Source organism: Erinaceus europaeus, chromosome 19 (assembly GCF_950295315.1).
Source record: "Erinaceus europaeus chromosome 19, mEriEur2.1, whole genome shotgun sequence".
NCBI lineage: Eukaryota > Metazoa > Chordata > Mammalia > Eulipotyphla > Erinaceidae > Erinaceus > Erinaceus europaeus.
In genome coordinates, this window is record NC_080180.1 from 26,050,238 (window position 1) to 26,073,542 (window position 23,305).

Genomic DNA, 23,305 nt, shown 5'->3' on the forward strand with positions numbered 1-23,305 from the left:
ATTTATCCTTTCTTAAATAAAAAAATAAATTAAAAAAAGAAAAATGGGTAAATATATATAAATATAGATAGTTGTAAAAAAATAGTCAACCCATATCTGTGACCTTGGGAGAACTATTGCAGTTTCCAGTGCAGACAATAGGGACACAGAACTCTGGTAGTTTGAATGGTATAGACTTATTCCTCTTTTACCTCATAATTTTGTAATAAAATTTAAAAAAAGGAAAAAAGAAAAAGAGACTGCTACACTGATGGTGAGAATGTAAACTGATGCAGCCTCTTTGGAAGACTGTATAAATAGTCCCTAAAAAAATAAAAATAGTTACTTTTGATCCAGCAATACCACTTTTAGGCATTTATCCAAAGGAAATGCAAGCACTAATTTGAAGGGATATATACACCCCATAGGTACATTATTTGTGATTGTTAAAGAATGGAAGCAACCTAAATACCTATCAACAGATGACTGGCCAAAATTATGGGATACATACTCCATGGAACAAAAAGATAATATTGTATCCTTTGGGTCAATTTAGACAGAACTAGGGGTGATTATGCTCAGCAAAATAAAAGGATTAAAAGACCAGATTCTTTCAGTCATATGTGGAATCTAGAGAACTGATACAAACAGACTTGAAAAAGAAAAAGCAGAAGCTTCCATATCTTAAGTAAGATTAGAATTATGGTGTTTATCTCCCAAAATGGAGACACAGAAATTTGGTGGTGGGTACAGTATGGAACTATGTCCTGTAATTTTATAATGCTGTAACTTTCTATTAATCACAAATAAAAAAGAATATTAAAAAGGACACCAATTTATCCCTGAATCTCCAACCACTGTCCTGTGGTCATGCTGGAGGTACACCTAGGGCCTTACACATGGAAGACATGTATGATATACCTGCAGAATGACCTCCTTGATCATTTGATTTATACCATTTTGATCTTGAGGATTCCCCAGGGAAGTCTGATATCCAATTTAATAGTTCTATAGATGCTTTATCAAGAATTTTAATACCTGTGTTGTCTTGCTTTCAGGGTATTCCATTATCAGAATTATTATTTTCTGAAACACTGTGTTTTGGTGTCAATCTCGACCATTATAGTAAGTCTCAAGTTATTCTTTGTTTCTATTACCATGCTTTAATGAAATAATATTGAATTATATTGTTTTTTAAGTTTTAGGTATGCATCATATAAATAAATGGTTTTACTAAATTAAGTTTGTTGCTAAACATCTAATTCCACCTCTCATCATACAATCACTCCTTTTGTTGTAACCCTCCACCCCTTTCCCTTCTGGTAACTTAACTAGCCTTATAACTTCTGGTGTTTTTATTTTTTTAAAATAATTTTGCTTATCTGTTTGTTTGTCAAACTACTCTTTCACTAACAGTACCTTGGCCCCATTTTAGGTATTCCCTTAGTCTTCTTGGCTCAGAATTGAAGATAGGGGGAACTTGTTTAGAAAATTTTTCTGGGGTACCTAAGATGATATCAAAGCATCCTCTGGAGGGGTTATTTGCAAAACATAAAGAGAAGGAGAAAAATACAATCTGAACCACCATGGTAGAAATCATGCCCTTTAATTATTAATTAATTCACATCTTTGATTTGCTAGCATATTGGCTTATATTGCAGACTGAAATACAAAACTCAAAGAAAGACCTTAGTTGTGTGGATTTCACCTCTTTTCTGACAATTTCAAACTCTCTCTTATCATTATTTGTGCTGGAAACTCTTCAACTACAGGGACTATGAATGTTTGTCCATTGTTTTATTCTTTTATATCTATGTGAGTGACAGAAAAGGTAAGGGTTGTCTTGCCTGAAAAGGGGTTTGTGACATACTAGTCTCTATTTCCATGTTTCTCTTCTTCCTTATTGCTCTTGTTTTACAACTTTGATTCCACCATGAGGGTAGGATCTCTAGCAAAGAGGCCCAAGTCAGTAAATATACTTTGACACCATAGTGTCCACTTGGTGGTCAAACTCTTAGGACCTCAACTTTCTTACTTATAAAATAGTAAGGGGACAGGGCAGTGGCACACTTGGTTGAGTGCACACATTACTATGCACAAGAACCTGAGTTGAAGTCCTCAGTCCCTGCCTGCAGGGAGCAAGCTTCATGAGCAGTGAAGTAGTGCTGCAGGTCTCTCTCTGTCCATTTCTCTCTCACTTCTCTCAATCTATCTTTGTCCTATCAAAGAAGAAAGAAAAAAGGGGGTGGGGCAATGAGTGGTGGATTTGTCATGCAGACACCGAGCCCCAGTGATAACCCTAGTAGTAATTTAAAAAAATGGTATGTGTGTTTATGATTCTATATGGATGTAAATGTATGGCTGAGTATGGCACATGACCTCAAAGATGGTAAGACTGCAAATGGAGTATGACGTACCCTAATATGGCCAGAGACAAGCCTACCTAATGAGGGTTTTAGGTCTTAGTATTGATAGAAATAGTGTCCAAGGATTCAATAATATTTGAAAAGAAAAGCGAAGAGAAGCTGCTTCACCCAGTGGTGAACAATATATGTGTTCTGGTGTTGAGCAAAGTGTATGAATTCTAGAGATTTTCAAATATGTATATCTAATTCAGGGTGAAGAGAGGGAAGAGGGAGGATGGAGATGGAAGACTATGGGAAGAATTTCTTTGTATCTCATATACGAATGCAGTGAGACCCTTCTTTCCAAAATTATTACTCTAATCACTCTGTTTTCTCTTCATTCTCATGAGTACTTCTAAAGTTTTGATTTTCCTTCTACATCTTGGTTCCTTTTTGTAGAATGAGCTGCACTTTACCTTCACAGAAAAATATAGGCTAGTCAGGCCAGGCATGAATGTTGCCAAGGAGAGAGCAGCATACCATCTGTGGTCAAATAGGAAAAGCTTAGGTGAGGTGTGAGTACAGGTAGTGAAGACCCTGAGGATCAATGTGATTTTGAAGGTGATTTTTACGGACACAGAGATAAGGCAGTCATCACTCTTCCTAGGCTTCACTGGGGCTGTCGTGGGTGTTGGCAGCCATGTTGTTGGACTGGATCAAGAAGGCAGTGTAGGCCATGTCAGCTTCCTCCTTAGATGACTAAAGGGGTAATAGAAGAAGAATCAGTATTTGGGACATTTTACTCAGTGGGTAGGAATCATAAGGAGGGGATACAATGAATATCTTAAATTTATAATCTTGGCTTAAGCAGCCCAAGCCTGTGTAGACCTGATGTTCTTATTCTAGCCCCCATGGTCACCAAAATAGAGCAATTTTGAGAACTGGAAAGTTAAGATGTCTAAAAATAACTTTTTTCTCACTACCTACTTCTAGTACATGGAGTGGAACCACTTCTGTTGCCTGGGTCTGTCCTCCAAAAGTTCTGCCCACACAGTCTAGGGGTGACCTAAGTAGGTGTCAATCACAGCACCTTACAATTTTCTTTCTCCACCAGCCAAGAGATGTAGCTTTTCAGGAATACAATGCCAGAGTGGAGGGCTGGGTTCCGTGCCTTGAAGGTATTTTGTTGGAGTAGGAAGATATTTCTAATGATTATCAAATAATCCATAGTAAAAAAATATTTTCCAGATCAAGGAAAAATGTTTCTAAGTAAACTGTCATAATAAAATTGAGATGGGGTGAGGGTGGCCTAAACACTATGAAAAATATGCACTTCATTTGATTTTCCTACCCAGTGACTGAATATTCTATGTACTTAACATATCACATCTGATCTCCCTCTCTTCTGAAAGTTCTGTCTCTGAACTTCCATTCTGAGCAGTGATATATGACGTTCTAGAGATAGTATATGGACAGCAACTCTTACTATAAGTTTTGGGTATGTGTGGACTATTCTTTTCCCACATTTTTCAAATGCTTTTCAAATTCAGCTCACCTTTTACCTCAACCAGGAAGTTGTGTCTCTCCTTCAAATAGTTTCCCTGAACACTATTTATTTTGCCTCCCTTTATTTCTTACAGCAGCCCCAACATTGAGGTGCTTTTTTCTTGATGTATAACTGCAGTCTCTCATGCTTCATTCCCTTGTGATACAAATAAAGCTGACTTTTCCTTTTTCATCATTACCCTTTTCACTTTCTTGGGTTCATCAGTCTCCATAGTATTCCTGGTGGTGCTCATGGATTCTGTAAAGACAGAGGACTGAATTATCCTTCACTATACTCATGTATCTAGCCCAGACATAGAGTCAGGTCTAATTACTGTTCTTTTAAGGGTGGTCATTACTGTGAATGAGGTACTTACCATCTTTCCCTCCAAGGGAAGTTTCTTGTTTGATTGGAGAGGCTCCCATGTTGTCAATGGCCCCCAAATCCTTAGAGTTCTCCAAGTCTGACATGCTGATGTCTGTCCTATAGCTTCTAATAGAGATCCGGTCTGCCCAGAATAGAAAGGAATTGGTATGGGGGCGGGGGGCTGGGATGTGTAAGAACAGTGTATGCTACTCTCTGAGGATATGCTGTATTCTCAAAGGACAGCTGAAGGGTTGCTCCTTGCTGAATATGACCTTCAGTTTCTTTTCATGGGTAATCAAGACTCAGAAATTCCTGGCATTTGTCACTTTGTGAACACAGTACATTATTTTGTTCATACACCAGCTATTTGAGGTGGTTATTATCATCCCTGTCTTGAACCATGAGAGCGGTGAGGTATGCATGCAATGTCTCAGGCAAAAGTCACATAGCTGATTAATTTTCAAGGAAGGTCAAAGACTTAGCTTTCCCAATATCCTGTTCTTTTCTTCCTGGAAACCCTGTCTCTGAACTTCCATTCTGAGCAGTGAGAAATGACCATATCGACAATAGCTCTTACTATAAGTGTTAGGTAAGTGTAAGCTGTTCTTTTCCCATCTTACTTCCCAGAGTTATTTCTATGGAAGAGGAAAAAAAATAAATGTTCCTCTATGGGAAACTAAGCAGGATTGAGGATTTTGAGTAGAGGAGAGGGGCAAGGAACATTCTGGACACTCACCCACATTCCTTCTGTGCCTTGCTCTGGCCACCCCTAGTGCCACAGCTCCCAATGTCAGCACTAGGGCCAGTGGCACTAAGATGTAGACCACTACACTGGAGTTCCTTCCTTGTCCTACAGAGCTGTAAGAAGGATTAAGTTAGTTAGTGACTGAAAGGGAAATCTGGAAACCCCTGAATGTGCTGGATAGTTTCCCTCCCATGTTAATACTTTTCCTTTTCCTAATACAATTGTGTTCTCCTAGCTTCATTATTCTAAGAATATATATTCCAGACAATAACCAAGGGAAGGACTAGGACTTCTGTGCAACCCAGATTTGCTAAATAGAACTAAGTGGCAACTATTCTTCAGAATGCAGGAAGTTCAAATTGCACTACAAAGTACTCTGAGCACAAGCTTATGTAGTAAGGGCTGCTTCCATTATTCAAGAAGAAGTGAGGTTTTCCTCCTTCAGTCCTCAGTCTCTGGGTGAATTTCTCAGTGGCAAGTCCAGATCCTGCCTCACCTCTCAGGGTCTGTGGATGCTCTGCTATCGTCAGCTGAGTTTCTTGTTTCTTCTACCGCTCTCCCCTCTGCAAGAAGACTGGGGTTCTGAATAGCTTTGTTTTCAATTGTCCTAACTCCTGGCTCTATTGCTTCCTCTTGGGGATCAGCATTCACTTGGCTGACATCTTGGGACACTGAAGAGAGCAGAGTGAAATCATATAATGATTATTTATCTATATTTTTATTTCTTGAGGTGAGGGGGATCTGAGGAGTGATACTTTAATAGAAATCAGTGTCAGAATTGGAGGCAAAGTAGGGCTTAGGATGACAGTATCATAGAGTAGTGTTCTTCCTTGGGTTTTCACTGATACCTGATAGCACATTTATTTCCATCTTCAACGCTCTATGTCATAGACCCAGATTTGTGTAAGGTCTGACCTATCATTTGAGGTCAGGGAGATTTTTTTCACAGTGGGAGACATAGGTAAGGCTTCCCTCTGGTGGTAACTAGGTGAAAGGTCCTTCAATAGGCAGACCAACTGAACCAAGACACATTTCTAGTGGGTTATAAAGACAACAGTAATATACCATGTTACACCCAGAAGACTGTCATACATTAGAAATGACAGAAACCACAAATGTTTATGAGAATGTTGGGGTAAAAAACATTTCTACATTGTTGTGGGGATGTAAATTGGTCCAACCATGGTGGAAAATGGCCTGCAAGTTTTCAGAACGCTAGAAATAGACTTAATATATGGTCCATCAATTTCTCCCTAGAAATTTATCCAAAGAAAATAAAAACACATATACAAAGAGGTCTATGTACACCTATATTTATAATAACACAAGTCATAAGAGCCAAAAACTTGAAAGCAATTGAAATGTTCAATGATGAGTGGCTAAGAAATGTGACCTATGTATATGGAATATGCAATAGGATACTACTCAACTGTTAAAAATGATGAAGTCATCTCCTTTGCTTTATCTTAGATGGAATTAGAAGGCATCATGTTAAGTGGGGTAAGTCAAAAAGAGAAATATAAATACTGAATGATTCTACATATACATGAAACTTATGTAAAAAGGACAGGAAGAGAAAACACAAAATAAAATAGACTGGGTGACATATTTGTTGCACCAAAACAAAAGATTAGGGGATAAGCAAAAGGGGAGAGGCAGAAAGGGCCTTGCAATCCTGGAGCACAATTATGGAAAAGGACTTACATTGCAGACATCTATCATGGGGAGATGAGAAAGTCTAAAAAATAATATCCTTGTCAGAAGGGAGAAGCACTAAGGAGAGGTTGGGGACCTAAGTCCCTATGGTAAAGCAAGATAATGGTTTGGATGAGGGTAAAATGTACTAATGTCTATCCTGGGATGATGCAGAACTGTATTATTGTGGAAACAGTAATCCTTTAAATAAATGTTTCCTCAATAAGTGACACAGGAGTTGTAAAAATTCCTTGTCAGGGGAAAACAAATGACAAACACTAGTGACATTAAAAGGTGAAGATTAAGTACAAACTTACTAAAAAAGACTACCTTAGTTTTCTTTAGCAGAATTTGTACATGAGGGTATCTGGATATCTGGTGCTCCTTTGAGAGCTGACTTGGCCATACTCCATATGCTCATGTACATAAAGCATATCTATGTAGAGGCATTTGGAGTCATCTGAAGGGACATCCTTGGGAATTGTCTTGAAGCTTAGATGAAAGAGCAAACCCACTATTTTTTCTAAGTTTGTACATATATCTGGGGTACCCTTTATGGAGGTAAATGAGATAATGTCAGAATTAATACCCCTTGCCCCCAGCCTCTAATATCTAAACATAGGGGCCTACTCTGATAAAGAAGTTGTTGGACAGGGACAAACACTTCAGTGACATTAGAAGGAAATTTCCTGGGAGTATATACCTTGCCCATAGAGACTCACCCTTATTGACTGTCACATAAACAGCCACAGAATCTCCATATCGGAGGCTGTTCTTCACCCCACACCAGTACCAGCCCTCATCTTTCTTGGTGACTGAGTTCAGGACCAAGTTGATAAGTTGACTCTTCTGTCTGCATTCTGTGAAGGCCTGGCTGGGGCCTTCATCTTGGCTTGGAAAGGTCCTGCAGCCTTTGTTGGTCCACTTGCACCAGTATTTATCATAGGAATAGAATTTGCAGGGTACATGGCATGGTATCTTGATATTCTCTCCTTCCAAAGCAATGACATTTTTGGGTACCTTAAGGTCAATTTCTCCTAGAGCCAGGGGTGGGAGGGGAGGGAAAAATAGTCACAGAATATGTTATTAGTTGGTCAAGAGGTAACTTGCTCAGACAACTGAGCATCTTACCATGCAATGATAACACATAGGAGTACCACAATACCAGGTAGTGCTCCACAGATGGTGAAGTGGTATTGTAGTCTCTCTCTCCCCTTTTTGATTTTTTCTCTCTATATATGAAATAAAAACAGTGAAAAATTCAGCCTTGGAACAGTGAGACTGAGTATAAATGTGACCCTGGCAGAATACATGCACACACACACACACACACACACACACACACACACACACACACGTTCTCTCCTCTCTCTCTCTCTCTCTCTCTCCAATAAAGAAGTTTGTAATGGTAATGCTGCAAGGAAGTAACTGCAGCAGGCATCTTTGTAAAACTTTGCAAATGAATACATTACTCTGAATACATAGGAAACACAATTACGTGCAAATATAATAATTACTATGTATGATGACCATAAATTTGTCCAGTTTATCACAGAACATGGAGTCTTATACCTTGACTTTAGTTTCCTTTCCATTTTCCTCTTTTCTATATTCAATAGCATAGCATCTCAGCTGATGTTATTTATACTGTAGAATCCAATGTTCTTGATACAGGAAGTGCTAAGATAGTAATTTGAATATTATGGGCTGTATGAAGGTAAAGTAACTTGCTGTAGGTCTGACACATGGTCTCTTGAGAGGTGGGCTCTGTTCTGAGACCTATCTCACCAATATGAAGAGAGGTGAAAGAGGGACAATGATGGTTGATGTGCTAAACTGCTTCTGACTGAGGGATAATTGAGCTACATTTCTTGTCCCACTTCAGCTCCTTACCTTTGACAACTTTGAGCTCTACCATTGTTGTCCAGTGACTATCACCATTGGTCAGACACCAATAGAAGCCAGCATCTTCAGTAGTAAGTTGATTAAACATGATTGTATAGGTGCCATTGCCTGGTTCTTTATGCATTGCAAGCTTGCCCTCATAGTTCTTGATCTGTTCTGGAGATATTTCTCCATTCTTTACCAACTGTGGGCAGCTGCCACTTGGGGTATCTTTCCAGCGGCACCAGAACTTCAAGTTGTCTTTTTCCTTAGGATTGTATGGGCAAAGGACAGCTACAGAGCCTCCTTCCACACCTTTCACCACAGAGGGAGTAGGGGGAATCACAGTCTCTAGAAGCACAGACAGAAATAGAATGAGAGCAGCAACATGATATAAACCATGTTTCCTCCATTTTCCTGGCTAGGATGAGAAGTTTAGTACAGACCAATTATCTCATTCTCCTCAAAAGATGACAAGGGTTATCCAATGTCACCAAAACTATAGCTGAAGTCGCCTAATTGGTTCCAGTCACCTTCACCATTCATCTGGGCTTTTTTTCTTCTTCTCCCTTCTTTTATGTTATTATGAGAACAGAATGAAAGGAGTTCAAGAGACTATCTTCTTTGACTTCTTAAAATTTTTTCTTCTCAATGAAAACTGGGTCTGTGAGAAAATACTGTGAAGGCATGTATCTGTAGCCACAGTGACAGATTTCATTCTATTCAGTTGTCAGGTATGAAGTTGGGTATCTTTTGATATTCAGAGTGGCTAAAAGCTGACCTAGCTTTTGTATTATAAATTTCTTAAGCCCAGGTGTTTTCACTGAACTGTTTCTATCTTTTCAGCCTGGCAAAAGGCCTTACTTATAATTTTATGACATAGCATTTTCCACTCTAAGATGTGGAAATGAAAATCTTTGAATATGGAAACCTACTTTTCATTGAAATGGATATAACATGTCTAGTATTCATGTCTATCAGGCAGGCAGTTGACTCCTTGTTGCCTGGCCTCTCTCTGTCTTGCATATGACTCCTTTTTATATTTCACCCTTTCATACTGTTGGTGACTAGTTCTTAATTTGTTTATTCATATAAATGTAAGAAAAATTATGAGACAACATGAGTTGGAAACTATGCTTTCTAGTTCTTCTATACAGCTGCTCATATAGCATTCAGTTCAGGGACTACTCAGTTCAGGTTTCATTAGTGATTACTGAATAGATTTACTGGGAGAAAGCAAAGTTTCCATGTGCTACAATCCCATGACCTTTATGTCTCTTCCTAGGGTCTCACCTTCATTGATGAAGAGTTGCCATGCCTGGGTGGGTGAGTCTTCCTTTAGCTGACCATGGGGACTGGCTCCACACAAGTAGTGACCTGCATCCTCTTTCCTCAGTCCAGTCATCAGTACACTGAAATAGCCATTATTCTTGGGAGTGAGTAAAATTCTGCCCTCAAAGTCCTGAGCCTTTTTTCCCAGGGTGTTGATGACCACATCACAGGATTTCTCATTATTCATACGGCACAAAAATTTTGCCTCATTTGCCGTCTTGGGGTCTAGGGCACAATCAAACATCACTGAGCCCCTCAGGTCTCCATAAGCCAATTCAGGCTCAGGCTTCAACACATGGAGGTAAGCATTGTCTTTATCATCTGTAGAATAGTCTCCAGCCTGGCATTCATATGTTCCAGCATCTGTGAGCTGAAGTTTTTTGATGATAAATTTATACTTTGCTGCACTGGTATCATAAATAAAAAGTTGTGCTCTGTTTTCGTAGTTGGGGTTAATATATCCACTGGAGTTAATGACTAATACACAGCCTTGGTTTGATTTTTTGCATACAGACTTCAGCTTTTCAGAATTCTCAGCCTTGAAAGTACAGTCAACAGCCACTGTTCCACCCATGTATGTTTTATAGATTTTTGTACCATCTGGTAGGATAGGATCTGCAGAATGGGGAGGGGTTGTGATCTCACTTTCTTGAAATATAAGACAGTTTAATATTCCCCCCAAATGGGTAGGACGTGACTATTACTTTTCTCCCCAAAGGAAAACTATCAACATGTGTCTTCTGCTGTCTTTTCCATGAAACTGTGCTTTCACTGACGCCAATCTCCTCCCACCACTCTCTTGATAATTGCCATATTTTTTACTACATCCAATCTACCAGAGTAAAATATATCTTTAGGAGTCTCTCTATATTTCTTAAGGCCTATCTCCCTTTAAATTGCTCTCAAATAGACAGCCAGGAGTATGAATTGACCTGCCAACTCCCACATTCAGCGGGGAAGCAATTACAGAAACCAGACCTTCACTTTCTGCATCCCATAATAACCCATAATAACTCCCAGAGGGTTAAAGAATAGGAAAGCTATCAGGGATGAGATGGGATATGGAGTTCTGGTGGTGGGAATTTTACTCTTCTTAACCTATGGTCTTGTCAGTGTTTCCATTTAATTAATTAGTTAATTAATTAATTAATTAAAATAATTTGCTCTCAACTATCTTAAGTGTCCTGTCTTTGAATCTTATCAACAAAATTTCTCTATATATTTTTTCCTCAGTTACAAAAACCTTTTTCAATGGTAGGGTCTGAGTCTTTGGGCAAAAATTGATAATTTAATTTATATTGAGAATGTTAGTCACCAAATGGTTGCCAAGTTAAAACTGTATTTTAAAGGAGCCTTCTGGTGACTGAAGACCTTGCTATAAAGGGTGTACTGATGGCAAAAATTAAAATATCCCACAAAAATATATTATTTTCCCCATTTCCTTCAGTGTATTTCCTTTTGCACCAACTACAACAAACAGATTGAGAGAAGTTGTCTTCCAAATACTTCTCTATTTTAGTAAAACTCTAAAGTGTCACAAGCACTAAAAGTCTAGAAAGCACCATCTGCTATCCTCAAATAAGCCCCTTTTGTCTCATTCATTTTATTATGAAAAGTTCTTGCTTTTGGAAGAAGTAAAACTCATAGCTTTCCCTACCCTATGCTCAGATTTCCTGCTTTCTCAAGAAATTATTCCTTGGGATCCCCTGTGTACTTTAAAAATAATTCCCTTTCACTTTTTCACAATGGCACAATGGATTAAGATTCTTACCCTGGTTGACCTGCAGGTTTATGTCAAAGGATAGGCCTCGGTTATTAATTCCCAAACCACACTTGTAGTGCCCAGAATCATTCTTCGTGAGGTGGGCAATGTCCACCACAAATGTGTTATTCTTTGGGAAGTGGGTGAGTTTTGCTCTGCCTTGATAATTCTTAGATATGTAACTATCTGAGATGAGGGTTGTGCAGCTACCCTGGGATTCCTGCCGACACCAGTACTTCCGGCTATGCTGGTTGACAGAAGTGGCTGGGTAGAAGCATTTGATGGATGCAGAGCTTCCTTCAAATTTGTCAACCTCTGCAGGACCAAATATGGGACTTTTCATGGAGAGCACTGTAAGGACAAAAAAGAGAGGTTTTCTGAAGTCATAGGAGATAAAATATACTAAAATGATCCAGAAAGCCTATCTTGAGGGGACAAAGGACCTAATGTACATTTTGTGGATTACTTACCATGGATATAGTTATATAGTTGGTTTAACTGGACAAAATAAGTGATTAGTAATTATTAAATTCAAATTGTGACTAATTAATGATAACTGTTTTAAAGATAATAGAAAACTTTAACGACAGTCCTTGATTATTAAAAAAAACTTCACTTTTGTAAGAAAAAACATTTACATTATTATTTGTTATTTTTGTTTTCTAAAACAAACTTGGTCAATTATTTCCTTTTGGTCCCGTTAAAAGTATTAAGAGCCAGGAAGGGTAATTTATTCCTCCAAGCCTCAGAATAATTTGTTTTTGGCTTGAGGTCAGAGTCATTTTTTGTTCCTAGAGAAGATTCTTCACCAGTATACTGAATTTAAACTGTGAAATCTCCATTTTACTTCCTTACCAATCCATTTTCAGGCATGGCTTTCTACGGTTCTGTATTATTCTTTCTGGGGGGGGGGTGGATTTGAATTTTAAGGGCAGTATTCCTGAGACTGTGCCTAACTTCAGTATGATCAGGGAACTGTATCCTGCAGGGGTTGTGGTTTGGGTCTTGCAGACACACCTGGGAAGACAACCAGTAGGCAGGTGAGAAGGAAGAGCATCATCATTGGAGGCTTCTAAGTCACTATGCTGCTCAAGTCAAATTCCAGAGGATGCTGAAAGACAACAAATACAAGGATATGAAACTTCTATTTTCCAAGATTAGTTGACTGAAAGTTCCTGTAACACTTATTTGGCTTTGTGTACCCAGCAAGTGACATAAATACTTGGAAAACATGGTCCTACCTTTCCTTCTACAGCTCAAATACTCATAATTCCACTATAGTTTCTTATTAGATATAAGTAGATTTTTTTATCTTCTCAACTAAGCTACAAGCTTTTTTAAAAAAATAGTAACATAAGTGTCATTTCTTCTGTGAAAACTGAGAATCACAATTTTGGCAAGATCAATAAGATCTTAGGAGTGGCACAATGTACAATTAGTTACTACTGATAAGTGGTCTTATCTCTTTATTTCAGTTCCTTAGGAGAACTGAAGTTCTTGGAGTTCCTACATCCTTAGGAGGTGTAGGGGGGTGGTGTTTTTTTATGACATAAATTAAAATCAACTGAGGAAATCTAGTAATAATCAAAGTTGTAAAAGTAGTGATAATGGTCATAAAAATATCACTTGTTCACTTACCATGTTCCAGGCATTGTGCTAATTGATGTATGGCTATTATCTCATTTAAACTTGATATCAACCCTATAAGGTAGATATTCTTATCCATAGTGTATGTAGGAAGAAATGAAAGATTAAGTACTTGTCTTCAAGATCACACAGAGACTGAGTGTTTGTGTAGGTGGGGTAAGGGTATATGGAGGTGAGCAAGATTTGAACCTATTTTGTCTTACTCCAAAGTTCAAGCTTTAATCTATCCTAGTGCTCTATATTGTACCTCAAACACAGTAGCATTCTTTTATTGTTGTAATTATTGTTTTGATTGATGTCGTCATTGTTGGATAGGACAGAGAGAAATGGAGAAAGGAGGTGAAGACAGAATGGGGGAGATATAGACATCTGCAGACCTGCTTCACTGACTGTGGGTGGGGAGCCAGGGGTTCAAACCAGGATCCTTAAGCCGGTCCTTGTGCTTTGCGCCATCTGCGCTTAACCTGCTGAGCTACCGCCCGACTCCCCACAATAGCATTCTTAATCTCTGTGCTTAATACCCTTGTAGACCCTTGTTGCTTACCAGAGCACTGTCATTTATATTATTGTACTGTAGTTTCATAAGTTCCTATTAATTAAGACAGAACAAATATAATCACAACTGTTTTATAGGTAAGAAAATTGGGTGCCAGATGGGGGCACACTTGGTTGAGCACACATATTAACATATGCAAGGGCTGGAGTTTGAGCCTGATCCTACTTGCAGGGGGGAAGCTTCATGAGCAGTGATGCAGGTCTACAGGTGTTTATCTTTTCTTCTTTACTTCTCTCTCCCCCTTCAGTTTATTTCTGTCCTATCAAAAAAAGAAAAAAAAAGAAAGACAGAAAGAAAAGAAAAGAAAGAAAGAAAGAAAGAAAGAAAGAAGAAAGAAAGAAGCAGAAAAGAAGAAAGAAAAGGTTAGTTGGGCGGTAGCTCAGCGGGTTAAGCGCATGTGGTGCCAAGCGGAAGGATCCTGGTTCGAGCCCCCGGCTCCCCACCTGCAGGGGAGTCGCTTCACAGGTGGTGAAGCAGGTCTGCAGGTGTCTGTCTTTCTCTCCCCCTCTCTGCCTTCCCCTCCTCTCTCCATTTCTCTCTGTCCTATCCAACAATGATGACATCAATAATAACAACAATAAAACAACAAGGGCAACAAAAGAGAATAAATAAATACTAAAGAAAAAAAAAAGAAAAGAAAAAAATTATACTAAGAGCAGTGGATTCACAGTGCTTGCATGGAGCCTCAGCAATAACCCTTGTGGCAAAAACAAACAAGCAAAAAACAAGAAAAGAGAAAAAGAAAACTAAGATAATATTCCCAAAATGTCCTAAAAGCCCATTTATAGGATCAAGTTAAAAATGCCAAGTATTATGGCCTTGGCTGGTGAGACAAGGCAAAAAAGGAGAATATAAGATAAAACCACTCAGAGGGTACAGCTCATTGCATCTGTGGTCCTACTCAAAGCTAGAGAAGGCTGAGGGTTCTAGGGTTCAGCCTGATTATAACGGCCAAACTGTAGTCTAGAATATCAGAAAGGAGAGAGAAGTCTCTGTTTTTCAGTGGACTTTAGCAAACTTTAAACTTATTATCAGAATACATTAAAAACCTCCCAGAAATCTATTAATATAAGGAAAATAAGAAGAAGGTAGCTCAGGGAAGGATCTTCTAAGCTCCTCTTAATGTGTTGGTCCCTGTTCCTATTCTCTGAGACTCCCTTCACTGTCTGGAGCCAAAGGCAATAAAGATATTTATCTTAGTTAATTCTTTTCTGTGAGGGAATTTCCCAGCAAAGACCTTTTTAATTTCCTGGTGGAGATAAATGTATTTAGTTGCATTGGTTCTTTGAAAAAATAAGGGGTTGGTTAGAAGAGTTGGGAGCAGATATGGGTATTGGGTAGCAGTTTGAGACTCATAATTGTGGTTAATTGCACTAGACCTTTCACACCAGATCAATGATTAACCTGTGCCATGAGATCTTAGACAAATGCTGAAATCAGCTGCAATACGCAGGGGATACTGACTGGGGAAACACCTGTGTGGGTACTAAGGGTCACAGAAGAAAATTTCCCAGGTGAGAACAAATGTAAAAGGTCTGAAAAGTCTGTCTTCTCTGGCATTGTTAGAATGGATTAGTAGAAAATTCTCAGGAGTCTGACAGCCATGATTTGTTCTGTTTTGGGGTATATTCACAGATCACAGGACAAGTTGCCACATGTTTTTAAAAGTCCAAACTGTATTCTCATGGGTTCTGGCTCCTGTCCTGCTTTTATAGAAATAATATTTCCTTGAGACTGCAATGGGTCTTTCCATGGAGTGAACTGGGACATGCAGCCTACCTCTGGACTGATAAAAATGATCTATGCTCAGTTATAGAAAGTTATAGAAACTAAGTTTGCCAAAGTTGGGTGCCTGTTATCCAACCCAAGCTTATTCTCCTTTGTGATATGTTTGGATGGCTACAAATGTTCATGTCAGGGGTATGGTGAAGGCACAGGCACCCATTAAGGTCTTCAAAGCCTTAGACCAGGAGTGAAAACATTGGGCACACACACAATTGGAAAGCAGATTCAGAGACTAAGCTAAGGTTGGTATTGGCAAGAAAGCATATATTTCAGTTCCAGGGAGATGATGGGATGGCAGATACATACATTCAGGAGTAGAAAATCTTTTCATAAAGTTAACTTTTGAAGTACAGTTTGTCTGCTTGCAGCTGAAATTACCCTGGATTGTGAGAATCACTAGAGTTTCTTCCTCTCAAAGCCTGACCTTCTCCCTAACCTAGAAGATTCAAGTTCTGTTGAGGGCCCAGTTTTATGTTGCTGAAACTAGATTTAAATAATTTGTTTCAGGATACAATGAAAAATTAATATTTATTGGACAATTAATATGCACCAGATGCATAGTAGATGTATAGTAGTCATACTACCAACTCAAGAGATAGATGTTATCTTCATATGGCAGATGGGATATCTAAGACTAAGAGAGATTCTTGGCCACAAGATTCACATCAGAACTGGACCACAATCCTTTTATTACTTTTTGAATGGACAGACCCATTATTCTATGATATGCATGTGTTATTATATCATATTAAGTCACCTTTTGGGAGTTGTTTGTTCACTTATGTGGTTCACTTTCTCCCTCCCTCTTTTCTCTAACAATGTTATTACTGGAGTTCAGTGTCTGCATGACTCCACTGCTACCAGTGGCCAATTTTAATAGAAGAGGAGATAGAGAGGTACTGAGAGAGAAAGGTAAACACCACACCACCACTCCAATGTTCATGGTTTCCTGAAGCAGGTGCTTCCAACTCAAACACAGGCCTTGTACATGGTAATGTGTGTATTCTACCAGGTAAGCCATGTACCACCCCCTAGATCACTCTTGTTTTACCAAACTGCTGGATCTGATATAATTATAACACACACACACACACACACACACACACACACACACACACACACACACTTATGGACTAGAGCACACATGTAGCCTGTGCTGGAGAGCAAGTTATATAAAATTTAGTTCCCTTTTAGTTGGAATGGTTGATTTTCAGTTCTCATAGTTTGTAGTCTTATCTACTGTCCACTTAATCTGGGATTTCTTTCTATATCTAAAGGACTGAGGTTTCCTAGACTTGAAATGCATAAGAATATGGAGCAGCTAATCTTTTAGGGAAAGAAATTTCCTTAGACTGGACTAAATGTCCCTTTCCCTTACCTCTAGGAGAATTTATATGAGACTGTCACTCTTGTATCTTCCATGCGTTCACAGACTACAGTGACTCTGGAAGTTACAATATTACTTGGAAGGGTCCAAGCCTTGCAATACTAGATAACTTAGAATTTGTGTAGTTATGTAAGGATGTTGTGTGAGTTTTCAAGTTCTAACAATGTTAGGGGAATGGAATATAAACTCCAGAAGGCAGAGAGATGGACAAATAATAGTGAAATAGTTAAAAAATAAGGAAACCAGAAAAATCAATGACTTTCTGGTCCCATTCTCTTTAAAAGTGCCCAGTTATGATTTTAAGACTTACATAGAAACCAGATATTTGAAATGTCAACTCCATGGAACTCTGGGAATAAACTATTTGGATTTTTAGATAGTCTTTTAATAAGCACTCCCTAATAAAATGATATAAAAAGATCCCTGTTATTGTTGCCATCATACTCTACCCTGGTACACAGCTATTTATCTTTTCTACTCTATGAAATGGAAAACTATTGGAAGACAAGGAGATAAATGTCTATATCCTGGAGATGGGCAGTAGTGCAGCAGGTTAAGTGCACATGGCCGTAAAGCTGAAGGGCTGACATAAGGATCCTAGTTAGAGCCCCCAGACCCCCACCTGCAGGGGGTTGCTTCACAATCTTTCTCTCCTCTCTAGATTTCTCTCTGTCCTATCCAACAACAACAACAACAGCTATGATAACAATAACAATAACAACTACAACAAGCCCAACAACAAGGGCAACAAAATGGGAAAAAAAGGCCTCCAGAAGCAATGGGTTCCTAGTGTAGACACTGAGCCCCAGCGATAACCCTGGAGGCAAAAAAAAAAAAGCCTATATCCTTAGGTAACCTTGCAAGATAAGGGCAAGGTTGGGACACTTTATTTTACCTTGACAATGTCTTCTTGGTTCTAGGAACTCAAAAGACAGTTGCATGAAGAGGAATCTGGAGAATGAAACAGAAGTCAGAGGTCTGACATCCTAATATATCACAGGATTGAAGTATATTTCTTACTACCTGGGAAAAATATTTTGGTTCAGTTACCTCATATATAAAATGGGCATAATAACTCCTCAACCTCCTAGAGTGAAGGGATACTATAGGACTGATTAGTTAGCTCACCTAGTAAGGTATGTGCTTTGCAATGAATGTGGCCCAAATTTGAGAACTGATAACAGGTAAGGAGTATATGGAACCAAAAAATACTCCAAATGCTGTGGTATCTCTTCCCTTCTCTGTTTCTTGCCTCTTATCTGCAAAGTGTAAAAGTGGTTTGGAAATTATGAAATCACTCATGTATGTGGCTTTGGTCCAAAAACAAACAAACCTAATGTTGGTTTATACTGTGAGAATAGGGGCAAAGAAATGAATTATGTTGAATAACCATTTATTTATTTATTAACTTATTTTATTGTCACCAGGGTAATCACTGGGGCTCAGAAGCTACACAGTGAATCCATTTCTTCTATCAGTAATTTCCCCCTTTTTTGCTTTAGACAGGGACAAATTGAGAGGGAAGGAAGAGGTAGAAAGGGAGAGAGAGAGAGACATCTGAAGCACTACTTGAGAACTAGTGAAGACTACCCCCTTAGGTGGGATTTTGGGCTTGAACCAGGCTATGTGTGCATGGTAACACGTGCTTTTCTAGGTGCACCACCACTTATCCCCCTGGAATAATGTGTAACAGAATAATGTATGATATATTCTTCAGTGTAAGAGGTTACAATTACTCTTTAGCACAAGAGGGTGTGTGAGTAGGAAGGGGCTATTCTGTGTATTTGTATTTGGTTGCTATGTACTTGTATATAGACCTTGAAGTCCTTAGTCTAGCTATCAATTCTCTTACTTTGGATGCAGGTGATTTAGGGGAAGGCTATTTAAACTCTGAACCTAATGTCCTGAATGAGATAACTGTACCTAATTTGTTGTTAGAATTCAATGAAACAACATAATACCCTAGCATGTTAACAGACTCAAAATATAGGTAGTTACTTTCCTTTCTACTCTCTAATGTTGGCATAGTTTGTTTTTCTTTTTGATGACCATATTGAGGAGAGAATAAAAATTTTTATTGGGCATCCTTTGAAGACTGGGCATTAACTGTTCAAAATGAACCAGCATGGCTTGAGAGAGCAAACTATATATTAGGTTGGATGTGGGGCATAACAGCACATATTGAGTTATTTTTAAATACTTTACATGTGTTAACTCATCTAATATTTTTAGCAGTCACCCTAGAAAGTAGTGTAAATGGGAAATCCTATTTTAGTTAAGGCACAGAGAAGTAAGAAATTTTACCAAAGTTACACAGTTGGTAAATGATCAAATGGGATCCAAGTTAAGGCAGTGTGAATTAAAAGTATAAGGTCTTGGTTCATACATTAGAGAGTTTGATACATTAGAAAAGATAGCAATAACAAATGATGGAAAGGCTGTGGGGACAAAGGAATTCTCCTCTACTGCAGGTGGAAAAGTCATTTAGTCTAACCCCTGTGGAGAGCAGTCTGGAGAACTCTCAGAAGGCTAGAAATGGACCTACCCTATGACCCTGCAACTCCTCTTCTGGGGATATATCCCAAGGAACCAAACATAACCATCCAAAAAAGATTTGTGTGTACCTATGTTCATAGCAGGACAATTTGTAATAGCCAAAACCTGGAAGCAACCCATATCAGTGGGTGAGCAACAGATCAGTGGGTGAGCATGTTGTGATATATATACACAATGGAATACTATGCAGCTACTTAAAATGGTGGTTTCACTGTTTTCAGCCCATCTTGGATGGAACTTATAGAAGTCTTGTTAAGTGAAATAAATTAGAAACGGAAGGATGAATATGGGATGATCTCAAACACAGGCAGAAGTTGAAAAACAAGATCAGAAAACACTAAGCAGAACTTGGACTGGAGTTCGTGTATTGCACTAAAATAAAAGACTCTGGGGTGGGTGTGGGGAAGGGTTCAGGTCCTGGACCATGATGGCAGAGGACCCAGTGGGGATTGTATTGTCATGTGGAAAACTGGGAAATATTATGCATGTGCAAACTATTGTATTTACTGTTGATTATAAAAACATTAATCCCCCAATAAAGGAAAAAAAATTTTAAATCAAATAAATAAAAATATATAAGGTTTTAGACATGATTTTATACTGAGAAGGTACTGCAGACAAAGTAGCAGTTTATTTATAAGGGAATGGGAAACTAAAATATTAGATAAGTGAATCCTGTTATTTTCTCTCTGTTTTTCATAGGAAATATAGTTAAGCACACTTAAATTCATAAACTAGTGAGAACAAAGAAATTTCAACCTGAAAAATGATACTATTTACTATGGTTTTAACACCATGTGCAGGCCAGTTGACATTTGTTTCTTGAAACCAGGTACATTGCCTCCAAACTTATCTGTTTCATCATCACACTGTGACCCCAGTGACAGTCTTAGCACACTCAGAGAAACGGCAAGACATAGATGGGAGGAAGAAGGCATCTCTCTTGATTTTAAACTTGAAATTTTGTTTTCCAGTTAATGTCAAAATGCCTCTTTGACCATATAAAAATGGTTGTATCAAAATGTTCATACTTCCTGGGTGACTTTCTATGAGTCACATGAACTGATTGAGTCAGTTTCCTCAGATGTAAAACTAGATGGTGTTACCTAATCTTCAAATTTATTTTGGGTTGAAATGAGATGAAGAAAGGAAAAACTGGGTGTGTGGGTTTGAAACACTGAATTTGAGGACAATACACTAATTAAAAAATAAAATTAAAGAGGTCTAGTTGTGCAAAGTGGTAGGCTACAATTATGGAACAGGATTTTCTCCTAACTTCTACTTCCTGCTATACTACCACACAAGAAAGAAAGGAATAAGCTCCAGAGCTGGCCCTGGGCAGACAAGATAGCTGCTTTCCCCCTAAGCTCTTGGTTGACACATGTTCACTGCAGATGGAAACTATAATTTTGCTAGTGAAGAGAGATGGTGGCGAGTACAAAGGCTCAGGTACAAAAACAGCACCAGCAGTTTAGTTGGACCTGGCCCTGGGGCAGTTGCACAAAAGTAACTGGAAGAAAATAGAATTTGAATAGTTATGACTTTGTGCTTGAGTGTCCCATGGTTGCTTAGGGTGGCTGAAGACAGAGGATGAGGGCCAGGACTGAGGGGGATGGGTGTCTGAAACCTCTCGCTGCAAAATCAAGAGGACTATCAGGATTTAGGAAGCTGACCGTACCTTAGAGGGGTCTCTTCCCTTTTATACTCAAGAAAGACCTCATTTTTTCCCATTTCAGTGAGTGGGTAAGATTTTATATATATGTTATGTCTCAGTGTGGGAAGAATCTGCTGAGAAAAAGATGGATTTAAACTGGTTATCTTCATCAGGAACAACATAGTGAACCCCCTTGTGGGCCTCTACAAGACCTTGCTCTCAATGTGGGACAACATTGGTCGGGACTGCCCCATTCTCTAAAGGGAGGTTGGTTCAGCATACTCCACCACTCAAGGAAGACAGGTCCTGGAATGTGTGCAGCCCAGAATGTTCCTAGCTATGACCATAGAATGAGAGCTCATATCTAAAGGGATGCACAGTTACAGAGGCTCCTGTACTGAATATGGACCTCAGATCAAATCGATGGGGTTTACAGTTAACAATATTTATATACTTTTCCCACATTTGGGAGCTACTCTCTACCCAGATCCAGCTTCTAGCCCTATTTACAACTCTGACACCATCTCCCCAGACAATGTGCCTTTAGCCCACCTGCATGCTAGCTTAGGGCTCAGGCAAAAATTGGTAAAGTCATGGGTCCCTTGGAATATACCTAAAATAGACCTACTCAATTTTTCCAAAATGTAGACTGCAAATCTCATCTGCTATATTCTTAGCTTTAAGTTCCTGGTTATTAAACAATCTGTTCTGCTTTACATCTTAATGCTTTTTCAGACACCAAGTTGCAGATGTTACCATGATGCCAATGTGACAGGTTGATGCCAGGCAGACAACCTCACTAATGTACCCTGGAACCCCACATCTCCAGAGCCCTGCCCCACTAGGCTGGGAGTATGGATTGACCTGCCAACATCCATGTCCAGCAGAAAAGTAATCACAGAAGCCAGACCTTCCACCTTCTGCACCCCATAATGATCGTGGATCCATGCTCTCAGAGGGATAAAGAACAGGAAAGCTTCCAATGGAGGGAATGGGATGTGGAACTCTGGTGGTGGGAATTGTGTGGAATTGTACCCCTCTTATTAGGATAAGAGATCATTATTAGATCAACAAATAAAAAATAAATTAGAAGAGAAATTAGAAGTCAAGAAAAGGGCTGCCTGGATTCTCTTCAGAAAGCTGGTGGGAAGATTCACAGACTAAAAGATCTTTCACTTTGTACTAGTACCTTTACAGACAGTGTTTAGTTTGTGTGGGCCCCAACGAGTCACAGTGTGGTTGACTATATTGCAAAGTGCCAAACACTTGTGACTTCCCTCTAGGTCACAAGGAAATTTCACATTAACCCTGAATGAAAGGTGTTACTTATATGCCCAGAAAAGATCAAGAAATGAAGCCTCAGAGCACCTTCCTTCTAGGAAACTTGTCTGAAGCTATACAGTCAAACCATGAAGTACTTAGCAGGGAATTCAGGGACCAAACCGAGAGGTGAACAGCTCATGTTGACCACAGATGTTTCTTTTCCCCACCTTCTGTCACATTGCAGAATAAGGATTCCCATATGTTCCAGAAAAGGGGTTCTTTGCTCACCTCTGGGGTACATACCTTTACACTTCCCTCCATTCAGTCTTAAAGGCTCCTTTGTCCTCCTCACCCCACTATTTGTAGGCAGGGAGTTGTGAAAGTACAGATTTCTGGAGGAGCCACTATCCCAATCCCTTCCCAGATGGCATGCCATTAGGGAATAGCTACACTTACCTTTAGTCACTCACGTCTCCCCTGTTGAATTGGTTTTGAAGGCACAACAATTTTCAACCTCTGCCTTTCTAGAAGTTGCCAGCTGAGTACTGGATGCTGCAGCCAAAACTGAAAGTGTGAGCAGAGCTTGATCTACACCTGGGCTCTTAAAGGGACACACTCCCTTGTGTCTGGCGGCATGCCCAGAGCATGTGATTCCTACAGATCCTCAGCTCTTTTTACCTTCCCTCACTACTAGCTCTGTCCTTTACCTTGAAATGAATGTATTACTTGGGAATCCTCCATCATCACAACTGCAGCATGAAAGACAGAATATCAAGGAAGAAGATCTAGTTTCTAACTGCAAG

The 23,305-nt window shown here is 39.1% G+C and overlaps 1 protein-coding gene and 1 long non-coding RNA gene across 5 annotated transcripts in view; one reads left to right on the forward strand and one right to left on the reverse strand.

The window, feature by feature from the left end:
• Positions 1-22,267, forward strand: part of LOC132534621 (uncharacterized) — a 173,551-nt gene extending 151,284 nt beyond the window's left edge. Inside the window, exon 3 of the long non-coding RNA XR_009546340.1 lies at positions 21,975-22,267. This is a non-coding gene — a long non-coding RNA (uncharacterized LOC132534621). The remainder of the gene's footprint in view (positions 1-21,974) is intronic.
• PIGR (polymeric immunoglobulin receptor) lies at positions 1,570-23,085 on the reverse strand. 4 transcript variants are annotated; one of them, XM_016188150.2, is made up of 11 exons: positions 22,959-23,085; positions 12,672-12,765; positions 11,664-12,005; positions 9,854-10,507; positions 8,570-8,911; positions 7,399-7,713; positions 5,478-5,652; positions 4,973-5,094; positions 4,247-4,378; positions 4,070-4,128; positions 1,570-3,083 (listed from the first exon to the last, which is right to left on the reverse strand). In XM_016188150.2, the coding sequence occupies exons 2-11, from the start codon at positions 12,715-12,717 to the stop codon at positions 2,988-2,990; spliced, it is 2,283 nt and encodes a 760-aa protein (XP_016043636.1). In that variant the 5' UTR covers positions 12,718-12,765; positions 22,959-23,085; the 3' UTR covers positions 1,570-2,987. The 4 variants fall into 4 exon arrangements, with proteins under 4 accessions (XP_016043636.1, XP_060034762.1, XP_016043637.1 ...); XM_060178779.1 differs by having other exon boundaries at positions 4,070-4,144; XM_016188151.2 differs by lacking the exon at positions 22,959-23,085 and adding an exon at positions 22,806-22,905.
• Between the last annotated feature and the right edge of the window lie 220 nt (positions 23,086-23,305).